Raw genomic sequence first — 24,371 nt, 5'->3', positions numbered from 1 at the left:
TTGAAAACTTAAAACAGCATGGACTCTGTAGCCATTTAAAAACTGAGTAACATGTTTTGGGCCCCTTGGCATTCAAGTCTACCATCTAAGCATACCAGATTAACAAATGTGGCTATGGTACTCACATGCGCTATGTCATCCAGACTGTTGAAAATGTATTTTCTGGCTTCTTTAGACTTCATTCCTGTCTCTGCCTCATGCTCTTCCAATGTCTTATTGCATATATCAAAAGTAAAAAAGAATACATTACTATCCACAATATGCAAATTTCTTTAATCCTGGCACATTTAGTCTAATATATTAAATATTCTAAGACAAATAGTAATTTCAAAAGAGAAACTATCAAAATGTATTTTTTAAAGTATACACAAAAAAAATGAGAAGTGCTTGGTTCAGGCCAAGAAAAAAATTACAAATTTAACAAACCCCGTAAAGAAAATAACTAGGCCTGGCATGGTGGTTCACACTTGTAATCCCAGCACTTTGAGAGGCCGAGGTGGGTGGTTCACGAGGTCAAGAGATCGAGACCATCTGGTCAACATGGTGAAACCCCGTCTCTACTAAAAATACAAAAATTAGCTGGGTGCAGTGGCATATGCCTGTAGTCCCAGCTACTTGGGAGGCTGAGGCAGGAGAATCACTTGAACCCATGAGGCAGAGGTTGCAGTGATCTGAGATCACGCCACTGCACTCCAGCCTGGCGACAGAGGGAGACTCTGTCTCAAAAAAAAATAATAACTGTTTATGAAGTTAATTATTGAGGATTTACTGATTCCCCCAAAGAACCTAGCACACTTGGGACATGTAGTAAGAGGTCAGATTCAGCCCCTGTCCTATAAAGTGTAATAATGTAGAAATGAGAAGATAAACACACAACACAAATATAGTTATACACATAAAGGTTTTTTAAAATTTAAGATGAATTAATAATTATGTTGTGGAATTAGAGAGTAACTGAAGTTATTCTAAGAGGACTTTCTTCTTAAAGAAGAAAGAGGGCTGGGCACAGTGGCTCACACCTGTAATCTCAGCACTTTGGGAGGCCAACGCGGGCAGATCAAAAGGTCAGGAGTTCAAGACCAGCCTGGCCAACACGGTGAAACCCTGTCTCTACTAAAAATACAAAAATTAGCTGGGCATGGTGGCGGGCACCTGTCAACCCAGCTACTTGGGAGGCTGAGGCAAGAGAATCGCTTGAACCTGGGAGGCAGAGGTTGCAGTGAGCCAAGATCATGCCACTGCACTCCAGCCTGGGCAAGAGAGCAAGACTCCGTCTCAAAAAAAAAAAAAAAGAGAGAGAGAGAAGGACAGGGCCAGGCATGGTGGTTCACGCCTGTAATCCCAGCACTTTGGGAGGCACAGGCGGGCGGTTCTCTTGAGGTCAGGAGTTCAAGACCAGCCTGACCAACATAGCGAAACCCTGTCTCTACTAAAAATATAAAAATTAGCTGGGCGTGTGGTGCAAGCTTGTAGTCCCAGCTACTTGGGAGGCTGAGACAGGCGAATCGCTTGAACCCAGGAGGCAGAGGTTGCAGTGAGCCAAGTTGGCACCACTGCACTCCAGCCTGGGCGAGAGAGAGAAACTCTATCTCAAAAAATAAAAACGAAAAAAAATAAAATAAAGAAGGGCCAAAAATGAAAATTCAAAAGAAGGAAGTAATTTAGTAAAATGCAAATAGATATGGAAGGTATTATCCATGTATATGAGGCATCTTAGAAAACTAGTCTTCTAAATATTCTATTTTTTAATGAATTACCTTTAATCTCCAACCAGAATGAGACATATCTGTTTCTTTGCAAAAAAATCTTGTGGATTTAGTACCCACATTTAACAACTGTTCTCCTGGTAAACCTTGAGTCTGAGAAATGTATCGAATCTGAAAAATAATTTACAGAACAGAATAGTTTATTCTTTCATGTGACAGAACACTTAAGTCAGACACCAGGCTGCATGTTAGGTCAGGTATTAAAATACATAGTCTATGCCCTCAAGAAATGCATTGTCTAGTGGAGAACATATATGGAAAAAATTATAATACAGAATTATAAGTATCATAATAAAAGCATGCTTGATAGAAAAGGCATACCTAAAGTAATTGTGGTCAGGTAAAGTTCTAGAAGAGGTAGTCCTCAAGTTTGGTGTTAAAGGAAAAATAACAGGAGTTTGCACTGGAAGGGTGGGGGGAAAAACTATGCTAAGGTTATAGTATATGCAAATATGGAAAATCAAGAGAGAATACCCTCACACATCCAAACACTGAAAGTACAGGGCCAAAACAAAGATGACTACAAAAATCACTACAATTTATTTGCTTTGCATTCATACATTTTGTAAAATATTTTAGAACACTGAACTGTGGGTAGGGCACAGTGGCTCACGCCCATAATCCCAACACTTTGGGAGGCCGAGGCAGGCAAATCATGAGGTCAGGAGTTCAAGACCAGCCTGGCCAATGTGGTGAAACCCCATCTCTACTAAAAACACAAAAATTAGCTGGGCATGGTGGCGCGTGCCTGCAATCCCAGCTACTTGGGAGGTTGAGGCAGAATAATCTCTTGAACCTGGGAGGCGGAGGTTGCAGTGAGCTGAGATCACGCCACTACACTCCAGCCTGAGCGACAGAGTAAGACTTCGTCTCAAAAGAAAAACAAACAAACAAAACAAACAAACAAAAAAAACACTGAACTGTGAGACTATTGATGCTATATGCCAATGGCCAACGACTTTTTTTAATCCCTTTGGTAATATACATCCTGAAAACATTGTCAATCTGGATCAGATAATACCTGTTCCAAGTTTAGTTTAAAAAAATAAAACATTCATTATAAAATTTAGAAAAACTGAGTTTTGGACAAGGCTTTGTCTTTAAAATTACTATTGTGACTTTTGACAAGTTAATTCATTTTTCTGGGCCTCAGTTTTCTCCTTTATAAAATGAAAAGGGGGCAGTCACTGGGTAATCGCTGGGGTCCTTTTTAATACTAACATCAGTTGTCCAAGATGAACAGTGAAGTCCTTGAGTATAGTAACAAATCAACTTGAAATTGCCACTAGAGGGTGTCCTGCTCCAGGGTACTATGCAGGCCATAGACTAATCTACAAAGCCAAGGCTGTATTTCTACCATTTTACTGGTGCCTCAGTACTCCAACAGCTAAAGGATTACCGGACTCTGATTCAATTACTAACTTGTTCAGAACTGACAGTAGTCTTGCACCTGTATCAAAGCTAGTAATTGGATAGAAAGCTGAAAGACAACAGAATGTATGGAAAATGTTACAGAAACTCAGTGGAATCCTGAACGTGGAGGAGGGAAGGTGGAGAATATAGAAAACCTAACCTAAAAGGGAAGATTCATGATGACAATAGATTAAAGTAAACGATAACATCTAATCTAATAATCAGTATTAAATGAGAGTCATCTCAGGAACATTTAAGTCACCTAAATTAATTACCTCTCTTATTCCTCTTGACAGAGAAAATAGTTCTAATCATGATTAGATTAATATAATCATGATTAGATTATAGGCTATAATCACGATTATGTAATAGGTGCTTTAAATTCTTCTATTTTCTGTTTTTTCTTCCCCGAAAGTTAAATATCATCTAAATGAAACTACTACTCAGAATGACAAAATTAATGTAACTACTTTGTTTGACTAGCATTTTCTATTAGAATGATTTGAGTACATTATCTCAAAGATACTCAAAGAATAATGAATATGATGGCAGTTTCTCCAAATAATAATCCTGGTATTAATAATTAAGACTACTAGCAAACAACATTGCTTAATAGTATAGAAAGGCTAATGAATATACCTGAAAACTACCATGAAAAGTGTGCTTAATAAGGTAATTTGTTGAATTCTACTGAGAATCATTAAACAGTGCTAAAAGAGAATTTCAGCACCATTCAAAACAGCTAAAAAGACTGAGGAGGGTTCAAGTGACAGAGGTATTTAAAACACCAATAATGGCAGTTGGTTTAAGACCAAAAGTTTTAACGACTTTTAGGAGCTTTCATGCCTTGGGAGGGGCTGACCGTTTCATACATCATCAAAGTTTGTCACCCAAGCAAAGCACAATTAATTAAAGGGACACAATCCAACCTTTTATATGTTTACAGTATAAAATTTTCCCAATAATTTTACAAAACTGGTTTTGAGACTCTGTAGGCTGTAACTTTATGAAAACTTACTTCAGCATCATAGAAGTTTTCAAAATCAATTCTACAAGATCCCAGGTTCTGCCACTTTATGTTAAAAAGACTTTCCAGTGTATTGTACACCTGCAGCGATGCATTCCTATAAGTCTGTTATTATTCTTTACTTTCTACCAATACTATTAGATCATCATTATTTGTTACCTGATCATACTCCAAGGCTCCTGGGTAGAGCGGCCATCCAAGGAATAATTCTGCAATCACACATCCCAATGACCACATGTCTATGGCTTCACAAAATGGCAACCCCAATATAATCTCTGGAGCTCTGAAATTTAAAATTAAAACAAAAATCAGGGCGGTTTTTCTCTAAAATTACCTAATTTCAACTGGCATTCTAGGAAGTTAGTAAAACGACAGAGGTATCACATTCTATGTATAGGAACTCTTCACTATTTCAAAACTCTTTGAAACCTAGACATAATCCTGAATTAATCTGAAAGGGGCACTATGAGTACAATATTTCTATAATAAAGTCTCTTCCACCATAATCCTGTTCCCTCACAGCTTTATTAACATAACATTTTTTGAAAAACATAGATCTTGTTTTTAAGACTATAGCAGATCAGAAATAACACAACAGGAAGAGAACTGGCAAACTATTAAATACATACTAGACATCAGCGGAACTGAAAACCAGACATTGAGAGATAAAACCAAAACGAAGCAAAACCCTCAAAGGCTAAAAGTGAATCTAGACCTAGATATTACTTCAGAATACAGTAATAAATATTTACCTAATTGGAGCTATTAGTCATCCAAGAGATTAAACTAAATTCAGTGTATTCTGTCTTAAAAGGCAGACAAGTACGCAGCATATAACAAAATAGTCAAAAAGCATTTTAGCACTTAAAAGGATTTGGCCATTTGGGAAATGTAATCCAAGAAACATATTATTCCTAGATAAATTATGTTATACCTTCATATGGATTTCCCTTGAGAAGATTCATGTTCTAAGACAGACCCCATGTACAGCTGTGTAATTCCAAAGAAGTCATACGTATCACAGTTATCCTAGATTTGTGTGTGCATGTGTGTTTAATTTTAAAAACAATCTCAATCTTACAGAGAAGTTGCAAGCACAGTACATATTTTTTCCCTAAATCACTTGAGAATAACTTGCCAAATTTCTGTATACTTTACAGTTCCTACAAACAAAAATATTCTCCTACATAACCACAATACAATCATCAAAATCAGGAAATGAACACTGATATATCTCCACCATCTAAGCTTCAGACTCCAATTAAGTTTGGCCAATTATACTAATACCATCCTTCTTGGCAAAAGGATCCAACTCAGGATCATGCATTGCATTTAGTTGTCCTATCTCTTTCAGTCTTTTTCAATATGGAATAATTCCTAAGTTTTGTCTACATTTCCAAGACCTTTGCATAACATATTACAGGCCAGGTATTTGGAGAAACATCCCTCAGTGTGGGTTTGTCTGATGTTTCCTCATAATTAGATTCAGAGGAATATCACAGAAGTGATCATGTTTTCTCATTGTATCTTATTAGGCATGCAATTCTGATATGTTCCATTACTAATAATTTTTACTTTGATCACATGATGTCTGCTATATTTCTCCACCACTAAGTTCCTCCTTTTCTCTTTCTAATTAAGTATTTTGTGGGATCTCAATTTGAAACTATATAAATAATCCATTTCTTATCAAACTTTCATTTTTTTCATTTATTTACCCGTATGAGTACAGATTAAAGGACTCCTACTTTATTCAATGAGTTATAATCCATGACTATAAACTTATTTTGATTCTCAAATTTTCCCAGATTTGGCGTGGTGGCTTACAACTGTAATCCCAGCACTTTGGGAGGCCAACATGGTAGGATTGCTTGAGCTCAAGAGTTCTAGACCAGCCTGGGCAACATAGTGAGACCTCATCTCCACAAAAAAAAAAAAAAAAAAATTTTTTTTTTTTTTTTTAATTAGCCAGGGTGATGGTCCACACCTGTAGTCCCAGCTACTTGGGAGGCTGAGGTGGGAGGGTCGCTTGAGCCCAGGAGGTCCAAGCTGCAGTGAGCTGAGATCGTGCCACTGCACTCCAGCCTGAGGGACAGAACCAGGCTCTGTTTCAGAGGGGGAAAAAAAAAAATCCCAGATTTGACCAGTCAGAACTCCCTCAGACTTTTATGTTCTTCTGACATGTCCTCATCATTCTCAGATTATTTCTTTGCTTTCTGACACGGCAAGATATTCCAGGCTCATCTTGTTCTTTCCCTGCTCCAGTCCTAGAAACAGCTATTTCTCTGAGGATCTCCGTTATCTTTTCGTGTAGAACAGACCTTTGAAACAAAGATCAGGGAGCTATGCAACCTCATTACTATTGGGATGGTTCCCAGACCTTCTCGGTACATATATTATCTAGAGTTAAGTAAAATAAATCTGCTAATTTCTTAACCGAGACTGGGGGTTGTCATCTCCTAAGGCAGTGGTTCTCAATCTTGGCTGTACATTACAATCATTTGGTCCTGGCCACACCCTACACCAATTCAGAAACCCTGGGGATTAGGCTTAGGAATCAAGAGTGGCTTCAACATACAGCCAAAGTTGAGAACCAAAGCCCTACACTCAAGAAGTTAGACCAATGGGAGGACCATCCCATTTCCTCCCTACAACTCTTCTCGCAAAGAAAATTCAGAGGATAATAAACAAGTTGTTTTCTACCACAGACTTGGGATCTGCCCAGTAAATATTCTAGTCTTGGCCCCATCTCTGCTGTAATTAACTTAAGATTCAGTAGAACCTTAACCATTCCACAGGCATTTGTTGAAAACAATTAAGAGCCATGGGGAGATTCTATGAGGTATAAAAGATCTTCAAAACATGGTTATAAGAGGTTTTCATTCTTTTGACAAAATATTCAAGTGTCTGTGTAGATGTATACACATGAATTATATTTAGGTATAATCAAATGCTAAAATGTGTTGTAGAAAGATGAAAAAAAGTAAGCTGTACTAAGTTATTAATCCTACATATTCACAATATTGTACCAAAAAAAGCTATCAAAGATGGAGACCTTATCCCTTTTTTGTTCATTATTTGTATATCCAGAACCTTGTAAAGAATAATGCATTCAGTAAACATTTCTCAAATAAATCATTTCAACATAGGTTGAATCACACAAAGAAAAGTATCAGAGTGCAGTCTGGGTTTCGACTAGGCCTTCAAATACAGAAGTCTAGGCAGAAAGAAAGAGAACAGGGCACAAAAGTTTATAAAGGGCATATATTAACCTATACTAAAAAAGATTGAAAGCAAAAATGCAGTTTTGAAAGTATGGCATGGAAATGAGATTCACTACCAATGTTAACCATATACTAATCTGAATGTGAAACAAAAATTAGTAAGACTAATGATATGCCTATTACTGTGGTATAAAAGCTTTATGATTATTTTGAAATATTTAATATGAAAATTCTTCATAGGATTTGAAATTTTGGTGTAGAAATTTTCAGTATCGAATTTGGCAATGAAAGAAAAGTAACAGAATAACAGCACCTAAGATATACCATTTAAAGAGACTGAATTCATTTCAATTCTGTTAATGATAAGGAAAGAGTTTCTGTCAGACAAAGAGCAACAAATTCCTTCTGCCATGTGCTACCATTTAATGAATAAGTCAAGTTTCTAACTGATAGTGACAACAAGAATAGAGTCATCTTTACAAAATCTTGATCAGGAATTGCACATAGCCACTCAAACATAAAATCTAAGAAAAAAAAAGTTACACTCACAGAAGCAAGCTCAAGTTTCCCATTTTAAAATACAAAAGAGTTTTAACTGGGAGTTTTATATAAGTTCACTATCTATTATTGCATTAGTTCAGATCCTCTGAGAAGCAAATTAGATATGCCAGAAATTTGTTGGGGAAGATGCCTGGGCAGCATACAGGCAGAGGAAGCAGAAGGAAGTGAGGAGAAACTTGAGCAGGGTCTGAGGGTGGAAGAAGAGAGGCAAAGGAGGAGTTGGGTATAAAGACCCTCTCACAGCAGTGCACTTACGAGAAAGTCTCGGTTGGGCCAATACCAAGTCCCTAAACAAACATTATCTGTATGAGGAACCTCCCATCAAGCAAGAATAGCCCAACTCTAGTGCCCCCCGCTGTGCCTGGTCATCGGTGGGAAGGGGCCCAAAGGAAGTATGGCCTCAGCCTGAGCAGTGCAGTACATCTGAAGGTGCAGCAGCTGGAGGCTCGCAGCCAGCTGCTCCACACAGGGGACTCTCTTGAAGGGGACTCCGAGTGGCACACTTTCACAGCTGCCACAACTAGCTTCCCAAAAGCTTCTGCATTTCATTTCACAATACATATCTATGATAGAGAAAATGCAGTAAATTTATTCACCAAGTCCCCTACAAACAAGACCAAATTCTCCCCAGTTAACCCTAGCATGCCATGCATTTTCTATGTATATCATACCATAGCATGAGAAAAGCTGGGAAGCCATGCCTGAAAACACTTACAATCTAGATGAAACTGCCAGAGACATGACAGTTCTACCAGCCAGTCTTACAACACAATACACTTTAAAAAATAAACCATGCATTGAAAGAATACAATCTGTCTGTCAGCAGTGAATAAAGCTTAGTTTACTGGTTTCATCTTAATTGGCTCTCAAATTCCTCCCATAGGCTAAATATACTTGTGTATGAAAAAGACCATAGCAGGAATTCTGACTTGTGGACCACTCACAGAATCTTCTGTCCTACTCCTACAGAAAGTTCTTCCGCTTTTTTCATCTACCTTAACTCTTATCCTCTGAGTGTGGCAGTGCTAAGGATATTGCAGAGAAGAGACATCATTTGTACTTTTGTAGAACAGTCAAGGCGCAAATTAAACATGCCAGTTAAATGGAGAATACAACTAAGCCTGTTTCTCCCACTCCATAAATAGTAACTCACAGTTAGAAGGTAAGTGTGAAAACCATAAACACAACAGTTTAGGGCATGTGATAAAGCCAATCTACATCTGAAATACCATTTCTTTTCCTTTTTTATTTTTTGCCATGTGCTTTTAATTGAATTTATCAATATTAAGAGCAAATCCTTTCACTCTAAAATCTTGAAGCACTGATATAAAATTTATGTTAAAGTGGTTAAGTTGAAAAACAATGTTCATTTTGTCCACTAGAAGTCAGTTCTCCAGTTCCCCAAACCTCTCCATCCCTAGGCCACCACAAATCCACTTTCTGTTTCTATAGATTTGCCTATTCCGGACATTTCATATAAATGGAATCTGGCCGGGCATGGTAGCTCACGCCTGTAATCCCAGCACTTTTGGAGGCCAAGCCGGGAGGATCACTTGAGGTCAGGAATTCAAGACCAGCCTGGCCAACATGGTGAAACTCCGTCTCTACTAAAATACAAAAATTAGCCAGGTGTGGTGGTGTGCACCTGTAATCCCAGCTACTCGGGAGGCTGAGGCACGAGAATTTGCTTCAGACTGGGAGGCAAAGGTTGCAGTGAGCCGAGATCGCGCCACTGCACTTCAGCCTGGGCAACAGAGCTAGACTCTGTCTCAAAAAAATAATAATAAAAATAAAAGTAAAATAAAAAGTTGGGAATGTATGAAGAAAAACTCTGGGAAGACAAATACTGGAGCCTGGTAAGGAAGCATTGATTTCACATAATAAAAATCACCTAAATAGAGCTAGATTTCAAACACTCAGGAGTAGATACACAGCTCTCCCCTTAATAGCGAGTAATTTACCTAAGCCTTAGTATTTTCATATTTAAAACAGGGTTTTACTAACCTTACATACTCAGAAGATTATCTAAAGGACTAAGTAAAAGAATGTGTGTGAAATGTAAAGCAGTATATACATTCCTGTAAACTATTCATACTCACTGTCCTACTTCACATTTCCTCTTTTCAAACCTCCACCTCCTCCTCATCCTCACTGTTGTCCTTATATTCTACTTTACTAAAATAAATAGATGTAATCTGAAAGACAGCTTCCACATTCATACCACATCTACTAAACCACTTGCAGCTGTTAGTGTAATGCTTCTATCTAAGACATCTATGCTTACCTACTGAAGTACATCACTCCAATTTCTCACTCTCATTACCAATATCTCTTTCTCTATAGGACAATTCTAGATCTCCACCTTGGAAAAATAAAGGAAAAGAAAAAAACTCTTGATGATATATCCTCCTTCAGCCATCACCCCTTTTTCTGTTCCCATTTTACACCAATCCTTCTTGAAAGCACTGTTTATTATACAAGCTGCCTCCAACTGTACCGCCATCTTGAACTCATTTGAAAAGGCTTTCATTATCCTATCGTTCCACCCAGATAGCTCTTATCAAGGTCACTAAATCACTGCATTTGCCATGTCCTCAATCTACTTGACTTGCAGTATTCAACACAGCTGATTATTAATCTACCTGCACTTGAATTCCAGGACACCGGAACTCTTCGTTCTCCTCCTTATCTCACTAGCACACCCTTTTCAGATTGCTTCACTAGTTCATTTTCCCAACGTTTAAACTTTGGGGTACCTGAAGGCTCAGTTTTTTGGCATCTATCTTCCCTTTGGGCATTTACCTCCCTTACATGATCTCATCCTGTCACGTCTCTAAATAACCACCTCTATTCTTAAGACTCCCAAATGTCCATCTCCAACTCAGGCCTTTCTCTTTAACTCCAGACTTGTCAGTCCAATTGTCGGCTCAGCACTTCTTGAATGTTTATTAGGCATCTCAAACTGAATGTGTTCAGAAAGAACTCCTGATTCCCCCAAACTCACTTTTGTCACAGTCTTAGCCAAGTCCGTAAACGACAATTCTATTCTTTCAGTTTCTCAGGCCTCCGTGAGAATCAGATTTAACTCTTCTCTTTTTCTCATTTCCCACATCAGCAAATTCCATTGACTCTATCTTCAAAATACAGTGTATCTATTAATAGAATGTAGCTACCTTTACTGCTACCACCCTGATCCAAACCACCATCACCTCTCATCTGGATTACTGCAAGAGCTTCCTAACTGTTCTTGCTTCTGTCCTTATCCTCTACCATCTCTTCTCATTCTAGCAGTCTGAGTGATCCATTTAGTACACAAATCAGACCATGTCATTCCTCTCCTCAAAATCCCAACTGGCTTCCTATCACAGAAAAAGTCAAATTCCTCACAATGTAACCACCTTCCCTGTTACCACTCTAATCCAACCCCCCATCACCTCCATCTGTTATTACAAGAGCTTCCTGTTCTTTGCTTCTGTCCTTACCTTCTGCCATCTATTCTCAATCTAGCAGCTTGAGTGACCCATTTAATACATAAATTAGACCATGTCACTCTTCTCCTCAAAACCCTGATAGCTTCCTATCTCAATTCCTCACAATGGCCTACAAGGTGCAGCCCTTAGGTACATCTGAAACTTCCTACCATTCTCCCACTTGCTTGCTCTGGTCCAGTCACATTAGCCTCCTTACTGTTTCAAACCATAGTTCCTGCCTCAAGACCTTTGCATTTAAAAATATCTGGGAGAAGAGAGTTCCAGACAGAGAGAATAGCAAGACTTGATCCCTTCCTCCTACTCTGTATTACTGCTTAACAGTCATGTTACTAGAAAGGCCTTCCCTGACCACCTTAAATAGAAGAGTAAGCCCTCACCAACACATGGCACTTGCCTTTCTTCCTTTATCCGCTTGACTGTTCTCTATAGCACTTGTCATTAACTGATAAATACAATGGCTTATTATCTATTTCCTCTCTGCCCCCACTAGAATATAAATTCCATGGGGGCAAGAACTTTAATTCTTTTAATGCTATATTCCCAACATATAAAACACTTCATTATTTGTTCAATGAAACGATCAACCAACAAAAGCTAAAAGCATACATCATTCATTCAGGAAAGCAAAGAAAATGTTGTTGAACATCACCGATATATGAGCTGAACAAGTATGAACCAATGGACTGTTACAAAGTCATTTTGCACTAGGGACAACTGTTTTACGACTACATAATTAAAAAAAAAAATACTATTTACTGAGCTTTAACAATGTGCCAGGTATCATGACTTTTTTTTTTTTTGAGATGGAGTTTTGCTCGTTTTGCCCAGGCTAGAGTGCAAGAGCGTGATCTCGGCTCACTGCAACCTCCGCCTCCCGGGTTCAAGCAATTCTCCTGCCACAGCCTCCCAGGTAGCTGGGATTACAGGTGCCTGCCACCAACCCAGCTAATTTTTTGTATTTTTAGTAGAGCTGGGGCTTCACAATATTGGCCAGGATGGTCTCGATCTCTTGACCTCGTGATCCGCCCGCCTCGGCCTCCCAAAGTGCTGGGATTACAGGCATGAGCATTATTTCATTTAAAGAAAATGTTTTAAAAACAGATTACTGCATTTTTCTTCTACCCAAGACCAAAAATTTGGGTAAACAAAATGTTCTACATGAAACAGAAGAACCCCTGGGTTGAGTACAGCCAATCCACAGAATGAGAAATAATAAATCATTGTTTCTGAAGCAACTAAGTTTTGGAATTGTTTGTCATACAGCAACAGATAACAAATACACTGCCCAAAGTTACTCAGAAAGTGGTGGGACTGGGATTTAAATTTAAACCCCCTGATTCTAAAGCCTCTTTCTCTATTCCATTTCATCTTAAATCATAAAATCTTTTGATTCAAACTAACACAGGAAACCAAATGAACAGAAAACCCAGAAATTGGCCCAGAAGTTATTTTTGGCAATTCAATAAAGATATCCTCTGATTTTATTTTCTACAGAGCAGGAAAATACTGGCCTATATTTTCTAATAGTTCTATAGTATGAGAAAACATCTGTTATGTTCCTTTTATGATTAACTGGTCTTTAGATTTCTACGACAATCAAAAGAAAAAGGGAAGAGACAGAGAGATTTTGCTGGCATTTTTTAAACCAAACTTTTCATCCTATATAAATCCTTTTTAAAATACACAGTAACAGTAATAAAGTACCAACATAATACTATGAACCAAGCAATGTTGTAAGCATTTTTTAAGTATTAACCCATTTGATATTCATATAAACCCTTTTAATAGATGAAGAAACAGACAAAGGGTAAGTAACCTGCCTAAGGTCACACAGCTAATAAGAGGTGCAGCTGGAACTCAAATGCAGGTTTTATGGCTTCAAAATCCATGCTTTTAAGCACTACACCTTAATAATTCCTATGATCCCTAAAACTACTGGATTTTTGGGCCAGGCACTGTGGCTCACGCCTATAATCCCAGCATTTTGGGTGGCCAACATGGGAGGATTGCTTGAGGTCAGGAGTTCGAAACCAGCCTGGGCAACATAGTGAGACCCCCATTTCTGCAAAAAATTTAAAAAAAAAATTAAAAATAAACTATTGGACTTTTATCTTAATGGAAGTGCTCACACTCAGATGCTGTATTTCTCAATAATCCACTCTTTCTCTTTAAACCTATCACCTTTGATTTTAAAACTAATCAGGAAATGTAAAATATAAACATACTTAAGAGAATTCTAGCAGACATTTTACTGAACTCTTCCTGTTATTTAAGCATTTACTCACCTTAACCATAAAATCTTTCACATTAAATACACAGACATCCTCTAAATACCTCTTAGTTAAAACAAAGTTCTTATTTTGGGAGATGCAGAGTTCCTAAAGATGACTGTAACATCTTTTTACAGAGGCAGTTAGGAAATGAGCTCAACAGTGGATGTGACCATCTACTAGTCAGTAGGTGTGATTAGTCACAGATACCAGTTCATCATGCACTCAACAAATTCTTACAAGTTAAAGCCCTATAATTGTAACAAAAGATAGCAAAGACCTAAAGTGGTTATAAAATGCAGGCACAGATAAACAAGTGTTTGTACAAGCACAGCAAATAGAAGGATACACACCTAAGTTGTATCAGCAATAATCAATGAGGAATCAACCTAGCAAGGAGTAGGAAATGCTATATATTTCCACAATATTCTATTGTTTCTAAAACAAGCATCTCATACTATAAAATAAGATTGGCCAGGTGCAGTAGCTCACGTCTGTAATCCCAACACTTTGGGAGGCCAAGCTGGGAGGGATCACTTGAACCAGGAGGTCAAGACCACCCCAGGTAACATATGGAGACTCTGTCTCTACAAAACAATTTTGTAAAAAAATATTAGCTGAGCGTGGTGGTATGTGCCTGTGGTCCCAGCTACTTGGGGAGCTGAGGTGGGAGGACAGCCTGAGCGAGACTGCAGGGAGCTTAGATTGTGCCACTGAACTGCAGCCTGGGCAACAGAGCGAGATTCAAAAAAAAAAAAAAATTAGGGCCAGGCACACTGGCTCACACCTGTAATCCCAGTACTTTGGGAGGCTGAGGCAGGAGGATCACTTGAGGTCAGGAGTTCAAGACCAGCCTTGGCCAATACGGCAAAACCCCATCTCTACTAAAAATACAAAAATTAGCCAGGCATGGTGGTATACACCTGTAATCCCAGCTATTAGGGAGTCTGAGGTACGAGAATTCCTTGAACCTAGGAGGCAACAGATGAAGCAAGCAAGATGCAGCAAGCAAGATGACACCACTGCACTCCAGCCTGGGCAACAGAGTAAGGCTCTGTCTCAAAAAAATTTAATTAATTAAACATATAATAAAAAAGATTAATGTTTAAAAATGTCAGTCATTGAGACTTTATAGGAATTTACTATTTTTCTTATTATAAGTATCAAATTAGATCTTAAGTGAATCATTTATTTTTATTTATTATAAGGAACAATTTTCTGGGGTTTTTGTTGTTGTTGTTGTTTTGTGATGGGGTCTTGCTCTACAGTCCAGGCTGGAGTGCAGTGATACAATCATAACTTACTGCAGTCTCAACCTCCAGGGTCTGGCAATCCTTCTCCCTCCAGCATCCCAAGTAGCTGGGACTACAGGCGTGCACCACCATGCCCAGCAAATGTTTTTATTTTTTGTAGAGACAAGGTCTTGCTACATTGCCCAGGCTGGTCTCAAACTCCTGGCCTCAAGTGATCCCCTTACCTCAGCCTCCCAAAGTTCTGGGAATACAGGTGTGAGCCACCATGCCCAGCCAGGAACAATTTTCTAATACATGTATTTGAAGTGGGAATGTGTTGCCTCAGGAGGAAAGGAATATTGGAGATGTCCCTTCCAGGTTCTGTTGCTGTGTAGAGGACACCATAAAGGAGATTCTTTTAGCATAACAGGGGAATTTACATTACAGTACCTGCAAGACTCCTTCCAAATCATAATGCAACTAAAATTTATGAAAATATAGAACAACATTTCCACAAGTGGACCTTTAACAGAAGGATGACTATCAAAATACTACTAGTGAGTTTATTTCAGGTTAAAGCAGCTTTTTCAATATCCCATAGAATGGTGCTTTTTTAAAACAAGCAACAAACCCTCAACATTCTTAGAAAGGTAGACAGATTTCAAAACAGATGATCAACTGCTTCTACAAGTATTTTTTGTTATGAATGTTTTTGATATAAGAAAAAATAACATCACTACAGAATATTGGACGTTTATGCAGATTGTTTTTATGACTCTATAACCACAACTATCCGTGTTACAATTACATGTTGAAATGTAATCAAAGTACAGGCTCTTAAAATAGATACTCATTCAAATGTAGTTTGTGTCTTAGACTAAAAATATCACAATTCAAAATATCCTTATTGAAAGGCCACTTAATCTTTTAAGTATGCAGGACAATGATCCAGATCAAAGCACCAAGTACAAAGAATAACAGCAATAACAAATATTTTCAAAGCCTATTAAATTTTATACTCAAGAGATGGAGGATAGAAGACAGCAAAGATTTAATATTGTTACCAATATGCCACAAATATAGTTTACAGCCCACTACCAAAAAAGATGAACACAGCAATAATTTGCATTTCTATGACTGATCAATATCTAATATTTTATAAAAGTAGGAGTCAGGGCCAGGCACAGTGGCTCACATCTGTAATCCCATCACTTTGGGAGGCCAAGGCAAGCAGACAGCTTGAGTCCAGAAGTTCGAGACAAGGCTGGGCAACACAGCGAGACCTTGTCTCTACAAATAAACAACTTAGCTAGGGCCAGGGGCAGTGGCTCACGCCTATAATCCTAGCACTCTGGGAGGCCCAGGCAGGTGGATCACGAGGTCAGGAGATCAAGTGATCCCCTTACCTCAGCCTCCCAAAGTTCACATGGTGAAGCCCTGTCTCTACTAAAAATACAAAAATTAGCCAGGTGTGGTGGCGCGTGCCTGTAATCCCCACTACTCGGGAGGCTGAGGCATAAGAATTGCTTGAGCCCGGGAGGCGAAGGTTGCAGTGAGTCGAGATCACGCCACTGCACTCCAGTCTGGGCAACAGAGCAAGATGCTATCAAAAATCTCATGATATGTAAGAGAAAACTGTGAGAACATTACTAACATACATCAAGAGAGAGAAGCTAAGGGACCAGATTGGTAGGGTAACACAAAAAGTATCTGTGGAAAATAAAGACAAAACATGTCAGTAACTGAGGTAGCATGTATCTGTTCTTTACATGTTAATGTCGAAAAATTAATGTATGATTATCACAGCTCATATATATGCACTATATTATTAGTACTACGTATTTGTATTGCATTTGGATTTTACAATCTTTTTGAATATCTTATTGTATAACATAAAATAAATGTAAGTATCCTTATTTTACAGGTGATTAGGAGGTAAGTATGGAACAATCCAATTATGTCTTAAATTTATCTGACTATGAAGTATATTTAAAATTATAATGTATCGTCAGTAAAACACCAACAGAGGCTCATTCATAATCTATTAGGTAAGTTTAGGCTAAATCAGAAAACAAAAATTATTTAACTGCAATAAATGATTTAACTTTCTAACTTTGTAATAATCATTAACAATAATTTAAAATGTTGATTGAATACTTATTAGAGTCAGAGTCTTTTTTCGTTTTGGTTTTTTTTTTTTTTTTTTTGAGACGGAGTCTCTCTCTGTCACCCAGGCTGGAGTGCAGTGGCACCACCTTGGCTCACTGCACCTCTGCCTCCCGGGTTCAAGTGATTCTCCTGCCTCAACCTCCCAAGTAGCTGGGATTATAGGCACCTGCCACCATGCCTGGGTAAATTTTTTTGTATTTTTAGTAGAGACGAGTTTTCACCACATTGGCCAGGCTGGTCTTGAACTCCTGACCTCAAGTGATCCACCCACCTCAGCCTCCCAAAGTACTGGAATTACAGGTATGAGCCACCCCGCCCAGCCTAGAGTCAGATTCTGTGCTAAATGTTTTACATTCACCATCTCACTTAATCCTAACAAAACCCTTTGAGGTAGATACATTATCCCATTTGAGACATGAGAAAACTAAGTGCAAAAGTAACTTTTCGGCCGGGCGCGGTGGCTCAAGCCTGTAATCCCAGCACTTTGGGAGGCCGAGACGGGCGGATCACGAGGTCAGGAGATCGAGACCATCCTGGCTAACACAGTGAAACCCCGTCTCTACTAAAATACAAAACTAGCCGGGCGAGGTGGCGGGCGCCTGTAGTCCCAGCTACTCGGGAGGCTGAGGCAGGAGAATGGCGTAAACCCGGGAGGCGGAGCTTGCAGTGAGCTGAGATCCGGCCACTGCACTCCAGTCCGGGTGCACTCCAGTCCGGGCGACAGAGCGAGACTCCGCCTCAAAAAAAAAAAAAAAAAAAGTAACTTTTCATGATCTCTCAGTTAGTGAATGGTGGGGCTTATACAAACCTATGTAGTCTGAGTGACAGTTCAAGCTCCTCACCACCATGTAGATAAATCATTTTTTATTTTATGAACTATTAAATGCATTATTCAGCCAGGTGCAGTGGCTCATGCCTGTAATCCCAGCATCTTGGGAGTCCATGGAAGGAGGATTGCTTGGGCCCAGGAGTACGAGACCAGCCTGGGCACAGAGCAAGGCCCCATCTATACAAGCATCATCATGCACACCTGCAGTCCCAGCTACTTGCTACTTGGGAAGCCAAGGCAGGAGGATCGCATGAGCCCAGGAAGTCAAAGTTGCAGTGAGCTGTCTTTATACCACTGCACTCCAGTCCGGACCCTCTCAAAAAATTTTTTTAAAATAAATAAATAAATAATAAAATAAATGCATTATTTAACCATAAGACCAGGCACTTGTGCATAAATGAGCACACAGAAAATGACACACTGGTTCATCAGGTGATCTCACATAATCTCATGGTGCTCTGGAGCACACCATTTCTTAAAGTATCACTTAATGGCTAGAAAAATCATTAGTATTTTTCCTATACTTTTTTTTCCTTTTAACTGATCATGTTGACATAATTTTAGACTTACAGAAAAGTTGCAAAAAATAGCACAATTCTGATAATACCCCTCAACTAGATTCCCCAAATGTTAACACTTTACTCCATTTGCCTTAACTCTTTCTCTCTTTTATATATACACACAAATATAATTTTTCTGAACTGTTTGAGAGTTAAGTGGCAGACACTGTACCCCTTTACTTTTTTTTTTTTTTTTTTTTTTTTTGAGACGGAGTCTCGCTCTGTCGCCCCAGGCTGGAGTGCAGTGGCTGGATCTCAGCTCACTGCAAGCTCCGCCTCCTGGGTTCACGCCATTCTCCTGCCTCAGCCTCCCGAGTAGCTGGGACTACAGGCGCCCGCCACCTCACCCGGCTAGTTTTTTGTATTTTTTAGTAGAGACGGGGTTTCACCATGTTAGCCAGGATGGTCTCGATCTCCTGACCTCGTGATCCGCCCATCTCGGCCTCCCAAAGTGCTGGGACTACAGGCTTGAGCCACCGCGCCCGGCCCCCCCTTTACTTCTAAATGCTTCATTCAGTGTGTACTTCCCCAAAACAAGCTCTTGCATAGATACAGTATATTTGTCAAAATCAGGAAATTAATACAATATTACAATTCAATGTTGCCAACTGTCCCAATAATGTCTTCCTTTATAGCAAACAATACTTTAAAAAAAAATAAATCCCAGATTCATGTTTCTTTAGTTTTGCTTATCTGGAATAGCTCCCTGGTATTTCTGTGGTTTTCATGACACTACCATTTTCTAAGAATACATACCAGTTATTTTGTATAATATCCCTCAATTGGTGTTTATTTAATATTTTCTCATAAGAAAATTCAGTTAATTTTTAGCAGGATTACTACAGGAGTGATGCTATCTTACACTTGATTTTTTCAAGGCGCTTATTAGAAAACATATTATTACCATCAATTTTTCAAGTAACACCTATTAATGATTCTTAGAACAATTGTTATGTGCTGGCATAATCAAGTAAATACAGACTTTGGAGTTACAGAGAACTAAATTCAAATCCCAACTCTGGCAGTTACTCACAAACTCAATGCCTTATGCGAATGGTAAACGTCACTGCAGCCTCAATTCATTCATTTGTAAATGAGAAATATACTTGCCTTTCTGGATTATTGTGACAATAAAACCAAGTAAAACACTTGGCACATAACTAATCTCCCTTAAACCCAAAAGCATCACAAGTTAAGAGTGCTTGAGTGATTTCCCCAGGGACAATAAATCATAGTGGCAAGACAAAAACTTAAATTGTAAACCATATTAGAAATAAAATGTGCCCTCTACACATTATGAGAGTCCTCATAATATTTATATATGTATCTTATCAACTCTGTTAAGAAGACTGGAAAGATCAGAAACTGTCTCTCATTTGTATATTTCATACAATCCCTGGCAGATTCTTTTACAAACTTAAATCACTCCTTAAAGATGTATTCAATGAATGCAAAATATACAGACACAATGCTCCCCAAATACATTCCATTTTAATCTGTATTTTAAATGAAATTCTCAGGTTTTTGATATCATATGGAATAGCCAACAACATTAGCCAACTCTATAGAAGAGTGGGATTAAAGTGAACATGAAAATATAATACTCCTCCATATAACACACCCTGCATAATTTCCTATCAAAACCAGTAATCCCAACAAATAACAGTCTAGAGAACTGCCAGGAGCCATCAAGGCACCTTCAAATATACTGAATTGTATTCTGTCTAATTTAAAAGAAAATGGAAGGATACTGAACAACTATAAAAGCTAGAAAAAATATACACATAAAAATAGCTATGTGTAGCCAGACAGTGGTGAACGTCTGTAGTTGAAGCTTCTCCAGATGCTGAGGCAAAAGGATAGCTTGAGGCCAGGAGTTCAAGACCATCCTGGGCAACATAGCAAGACCCTGTCTCTACAAAACACACACATACAAAAAAATTAAAAGGCGTGTTTTTTCATGGTGTGTGTGTGTGTGTGTGTGTGTGTGTGTGTGTGTAGAGACAGGGTCTTGCTATGTTGCCCAAGCTGGTCATGAACTCCTGGCCTCAAGTGATCCTCCTGCCTCAACCTCCCAAAGTGCTGGGATTACTGGTATATGCCACTGCACATGGCCAAGACTTCATCTCTTTAAAAACAAAAACAAAAAAGGGTGTGTTTTCTGACTTTGAGTGATAGCAATGCATCAATGGAGGTTTATCAATTCTAACAAATGTACACTGTGGTACAGGATGTCAATAGTGGCAGGCTGTATGTGTACAGAGGCAGGGGGTATACAGGAACTCAGTACTTTCTGCTCAATTTTTCTGAGAACCTAAAAGTACTCGACAAAATAGTCTATTAAAAAACAAACAAACAAAAAAGGCCAGGCGTGGTGGACTGACACCTGTAATCCTGGCACTTTGGGGGGTCAAGGTTAGAGGATCACTTGAGCCCAGCAGTTGAGACCAGTCTGGGCTGCAAGACTTCGTCTCTACACAAAATGAAAAAAAATGAGTCAGGTATTGTGGCACATGCCTGTGGTCCTAGCCACTCAGGAGGCTGAGGTGGGAGGATCACTGGAGCCCAGGGGGTCACCAGCTATGGTGAGCTGTGATCTCACCACCGTACTCTAGCCTGGGCCAGAGAGCAAGACTTCATCTCAGAAAAACAAAAAACAATTTTAAAAAGAATGTGCAAAGTCATCAGAGAACAGACAAGACAGCCAGGACCTGAGAGAATAAAATCCCAGAGTAAAGAGAAACCTTAACTAAAGTGAGCCTTACATATCCTTAAGGTGGTCACCAATTCAAAGTAAGGCATAGAGGCTGAACAGTAAGTAGCAGTCAAGAGCCTGCAGCCATCCCACTGGGCTGGCAAAACAAAACCTGGAATTCAGAACTTACCAAGGAAGAGCGGCCTTGGCAGATGCCTCAGGCTTTTCAAGCGAAACCACAAAAGGCTGAACTACTAGAACAAAGACAAACTGAAATAGACCGGTCTCCCTTAGAATAACATGATCTACCTACTTGATCTGCCTTCCAGCATAAAACTGCATTTTCTCTGGAGGAAGATTTCATGTAGACTCATTAGCATACCGCTGTCCTACAGAACTTTCTGCAAGAATGGAAATGTTCCTTATCTGTACTATTTGTACTAGCTCTATCTGCACATGTAGCTATTGAGCACCTGAAATGTGCTCAATATTTCAATGTGCTAATGTAACTGAGGAACTGAATTGTAAAATTTATTTAATTTTAATTAATTTAAACTTAAAATAGGCTGGGCATGGTGGCTCACACCTGTAATCCAAGCACTCTGGGAGGCCAAGTTGGGCGAATCACTTGAGGCCAGGAGTTTGAGACCAGCCTGGCCAACATAGCAAAACCCCATCTCTACTAAAAATACAATAATTAGCTGGGTCGTGGTGGTGCACACCTGTAATCCCAGCTACTCAGGAGGCTGAGAGGCAGGATAATCACTTGAACCTGGGACACGGAAGTTACAGTGAGCCAAGATGATGCCACTGTACTCCGTGACACAGCAAGACCCTCTTTCTCAATAGACAGACATACAGACAGATAGACAGATAGATAGATAGATAGCCAGTCAGCCACAGTGATTAGTGGCTACCATATTGAACAGCATATGTCAATAATTTTTCATACCCAAGGACCAATGCTAAAAAACAAAGTTGTCAGTCTTAACAAGAAATATAATCAAATGCCAAAAACCAATGGGGGAAAAGATATTGGTAGAAGCATCCCCACAGTTATCCAGCTACTGAAATTTTAAAACAGGAACTTTAAAATAACAATAGAAATCTTCAAGAAAATGGATGGAATGGCAGAGAACTTCAGCAGGAAGTTGGAATCTACTTTTTAAAAAACAAATTCAACAAATGGCTACCCATAACTTGACTAATAAATACCACCTGTACATCTCACCATATATAAAATTTACCTCCAAAAAAAGAACCATAAACAAAAATTAAGCTTTACTTTATGATATACATGCTGAAGTGTTTAGCAGTACAGTGTACTGGTATCTATAACTTACTTTGAATTGCCTCATAAAGATGGATTGATAAATGGATAGAGGGAAAGATGGGATAAATGTTGCAAAATGTTAACTGTAGAATCCAAGTGATGGGTGTATGTGTGTTTGATGTATAATCTGTGAACCCTGAAAGAGCCAATCCTTCAAGATGGATCCTGAGTGGCTAACTGGGTCGAAATTGAAAATAGAGTCAAGTAGCCATTTTTGCTGACTAGAGGTCACACACTTACTATGAGTTCCAGGAAAACTTACATGTCTGTTTAACTTTGGGACTTTCATAGCTTCCTGTTCCTATATATTCTGCCTGAACCAATCAGTCAACCAATCAGAACTAAGCAAGTTTGGGCTGGGTGTGGTGACACTCCCGTAATCCCAACACTTTAGGAGACCAACGTGGGAGGATCACTTGAGGCCACAAGTTGGAGGCCAGGCTGGGCAACATGGCAAGACCCCGTCTCTAATGAAGGGGAGGGAAGGAAGGAAAAAGGGAGCAAGTTCTTATCCTCCATTTGCATAAATGGACCTGAGTGGGAACCTGGGTGGGACCTCTATAAAAGAGCATCCCTCCCTCAGGTTGAGGGTGATCTCTGGGCAAATAAATAAAAAATAAATAAAGATAATCCCTCTCTTTGATCTCTGGAAAGCATCTTCATTTTACACAGAAGGCTAGGTCTTCCCTAGTTTGCAAACTGCTCACTTTAATAAACCCTCTTTCCTCTAAATTCCTTTTCAGAGAACTTTTGTTCACAAACCCATCTTTTTTATTTTATTATTACTATTATTTTTTAAAAGTTTCACAGTAAAATATTGGTGAGAAGAGGAATTTTAAACGATAGGCCAGACTGAAAATACACAGATTGAAACAGAAAACAGTAAAAGGAAATATAAAAAAAGTATTGAGGGAAGGGAAAGCATTAGAAATACACAGATCATTTTTAAAGTCTTATATATATAGAACTAAAATGCCAGAAGCAAAGGAGAAAGAGAAAACGAATGTTAACAACAAGAAAAAAAAGTTAAAAGAAATACTTGCAGAGATACTGCCTGAGAATTTTCCAAAACTGGGGAAAGCTATTAAGAGATTCAAGAAGCTCTATAAACCCCAAGTAGAATCTCTCTCTCACTCACACACATACACACACACACACACACACACACACACACACACACACCCCTAGGCACACACCTGTAGATCAAGTGCTTAAACAAAAGACAAAGAAAAACCCTAAATGAAGCCAGAGGGGGAAAGACGACATATTGCCATCAAAGTAGCCAATTTTCTATAGAAATAATAGAAGGCAGAATTAAATGGAATGATATAATTAAAGTGCTGACAGAAAGTAACTCTCAAAACATACTTAGGAGAAAATATACGTTGAAAATAAAATAGTTTTGCGGAAATTTACAGTTTATAAAATTCATCTAGAAATGCAAAGGACAAAAAAATAGGCCCTTGAAGAACAATCAAGAGGATTTACACCATCAGTTATGGTAATGACACTGACACAGGCAGAAGAACAGTCAAAATGATGAATAAAGAGTCCAAAAACAGACCCACACATATAAGGTCACCTGATTCATGAATATGGCAGCTGTCACTGCTATGCAGTAAAATAATAAATAATGCTCAGTTTAGGGATAGCCATATGGGAAAAACAATGCATCTTAATCTCTACCTCATATCATACACAAAAATCAATTCCAGATGGGTGGCAAATATAAATGTAAAAGGTGAAAGAATAAAGCTTTAAAAAGGAAACAGGAAAATATCAGAGAAGGTAAACACTTCTT

At 38.7% G+C, this 24,371-nt stretch overlaps 1 protein-coding gene across 5 annotated transcripts in view; it reads right to left on the bottom strand.

Annotated features, from left to right (window-relative positions):
- Window positions 1-24,371, bottom strand: part of HIPK3 (homeodomain interacting protein kinase 3) — a 95,449-nt gene that overhangs the window by 18,825 nt on the left and 52,253 nt on the right. For all 5 annotated transcript variants that reach the window (XM_017849720.1, XM_017849723.1, XM_017849721.1 and 2 more), the window contains 3 exons: window positions 4,366-4,489; window positions 1,758-1,877; window positions 126-212 (listed from right to left, as the gene is read on the bottom strand). In XM_017849720.1, coding sequence (XP_017705209.1) covers window positions 126-212; window positions 1,758-1,877; window positions 4,366-4,489 — 331 coding nt within the window. The remainder of the gene's footprint in view (window positions 1-125; window positions 213-1,757; window positions 1,878-4,365; window positions 4,490-24,371) is intronic.

Source organism: Rhinopithecus bieti, unplaced genomic scaffold (genome assembly GCF_001698545.2).
Source record: "Rhinopithecus bieti isolate Rb0 unplaced genomic scaffold, ASM169854v2 scaffold_32083, whole genome shotgun sequence".
Taxonomy (NCBI): Eukaryota; Metazoa; Chordata; class Mammalia; order Primates; family Cercopithecidae; genus Rhinopithecus; species Rhinopithecus bieti.
This window is presented reverse-complemented; position numbering and strand designations above follow the sequence as displayed.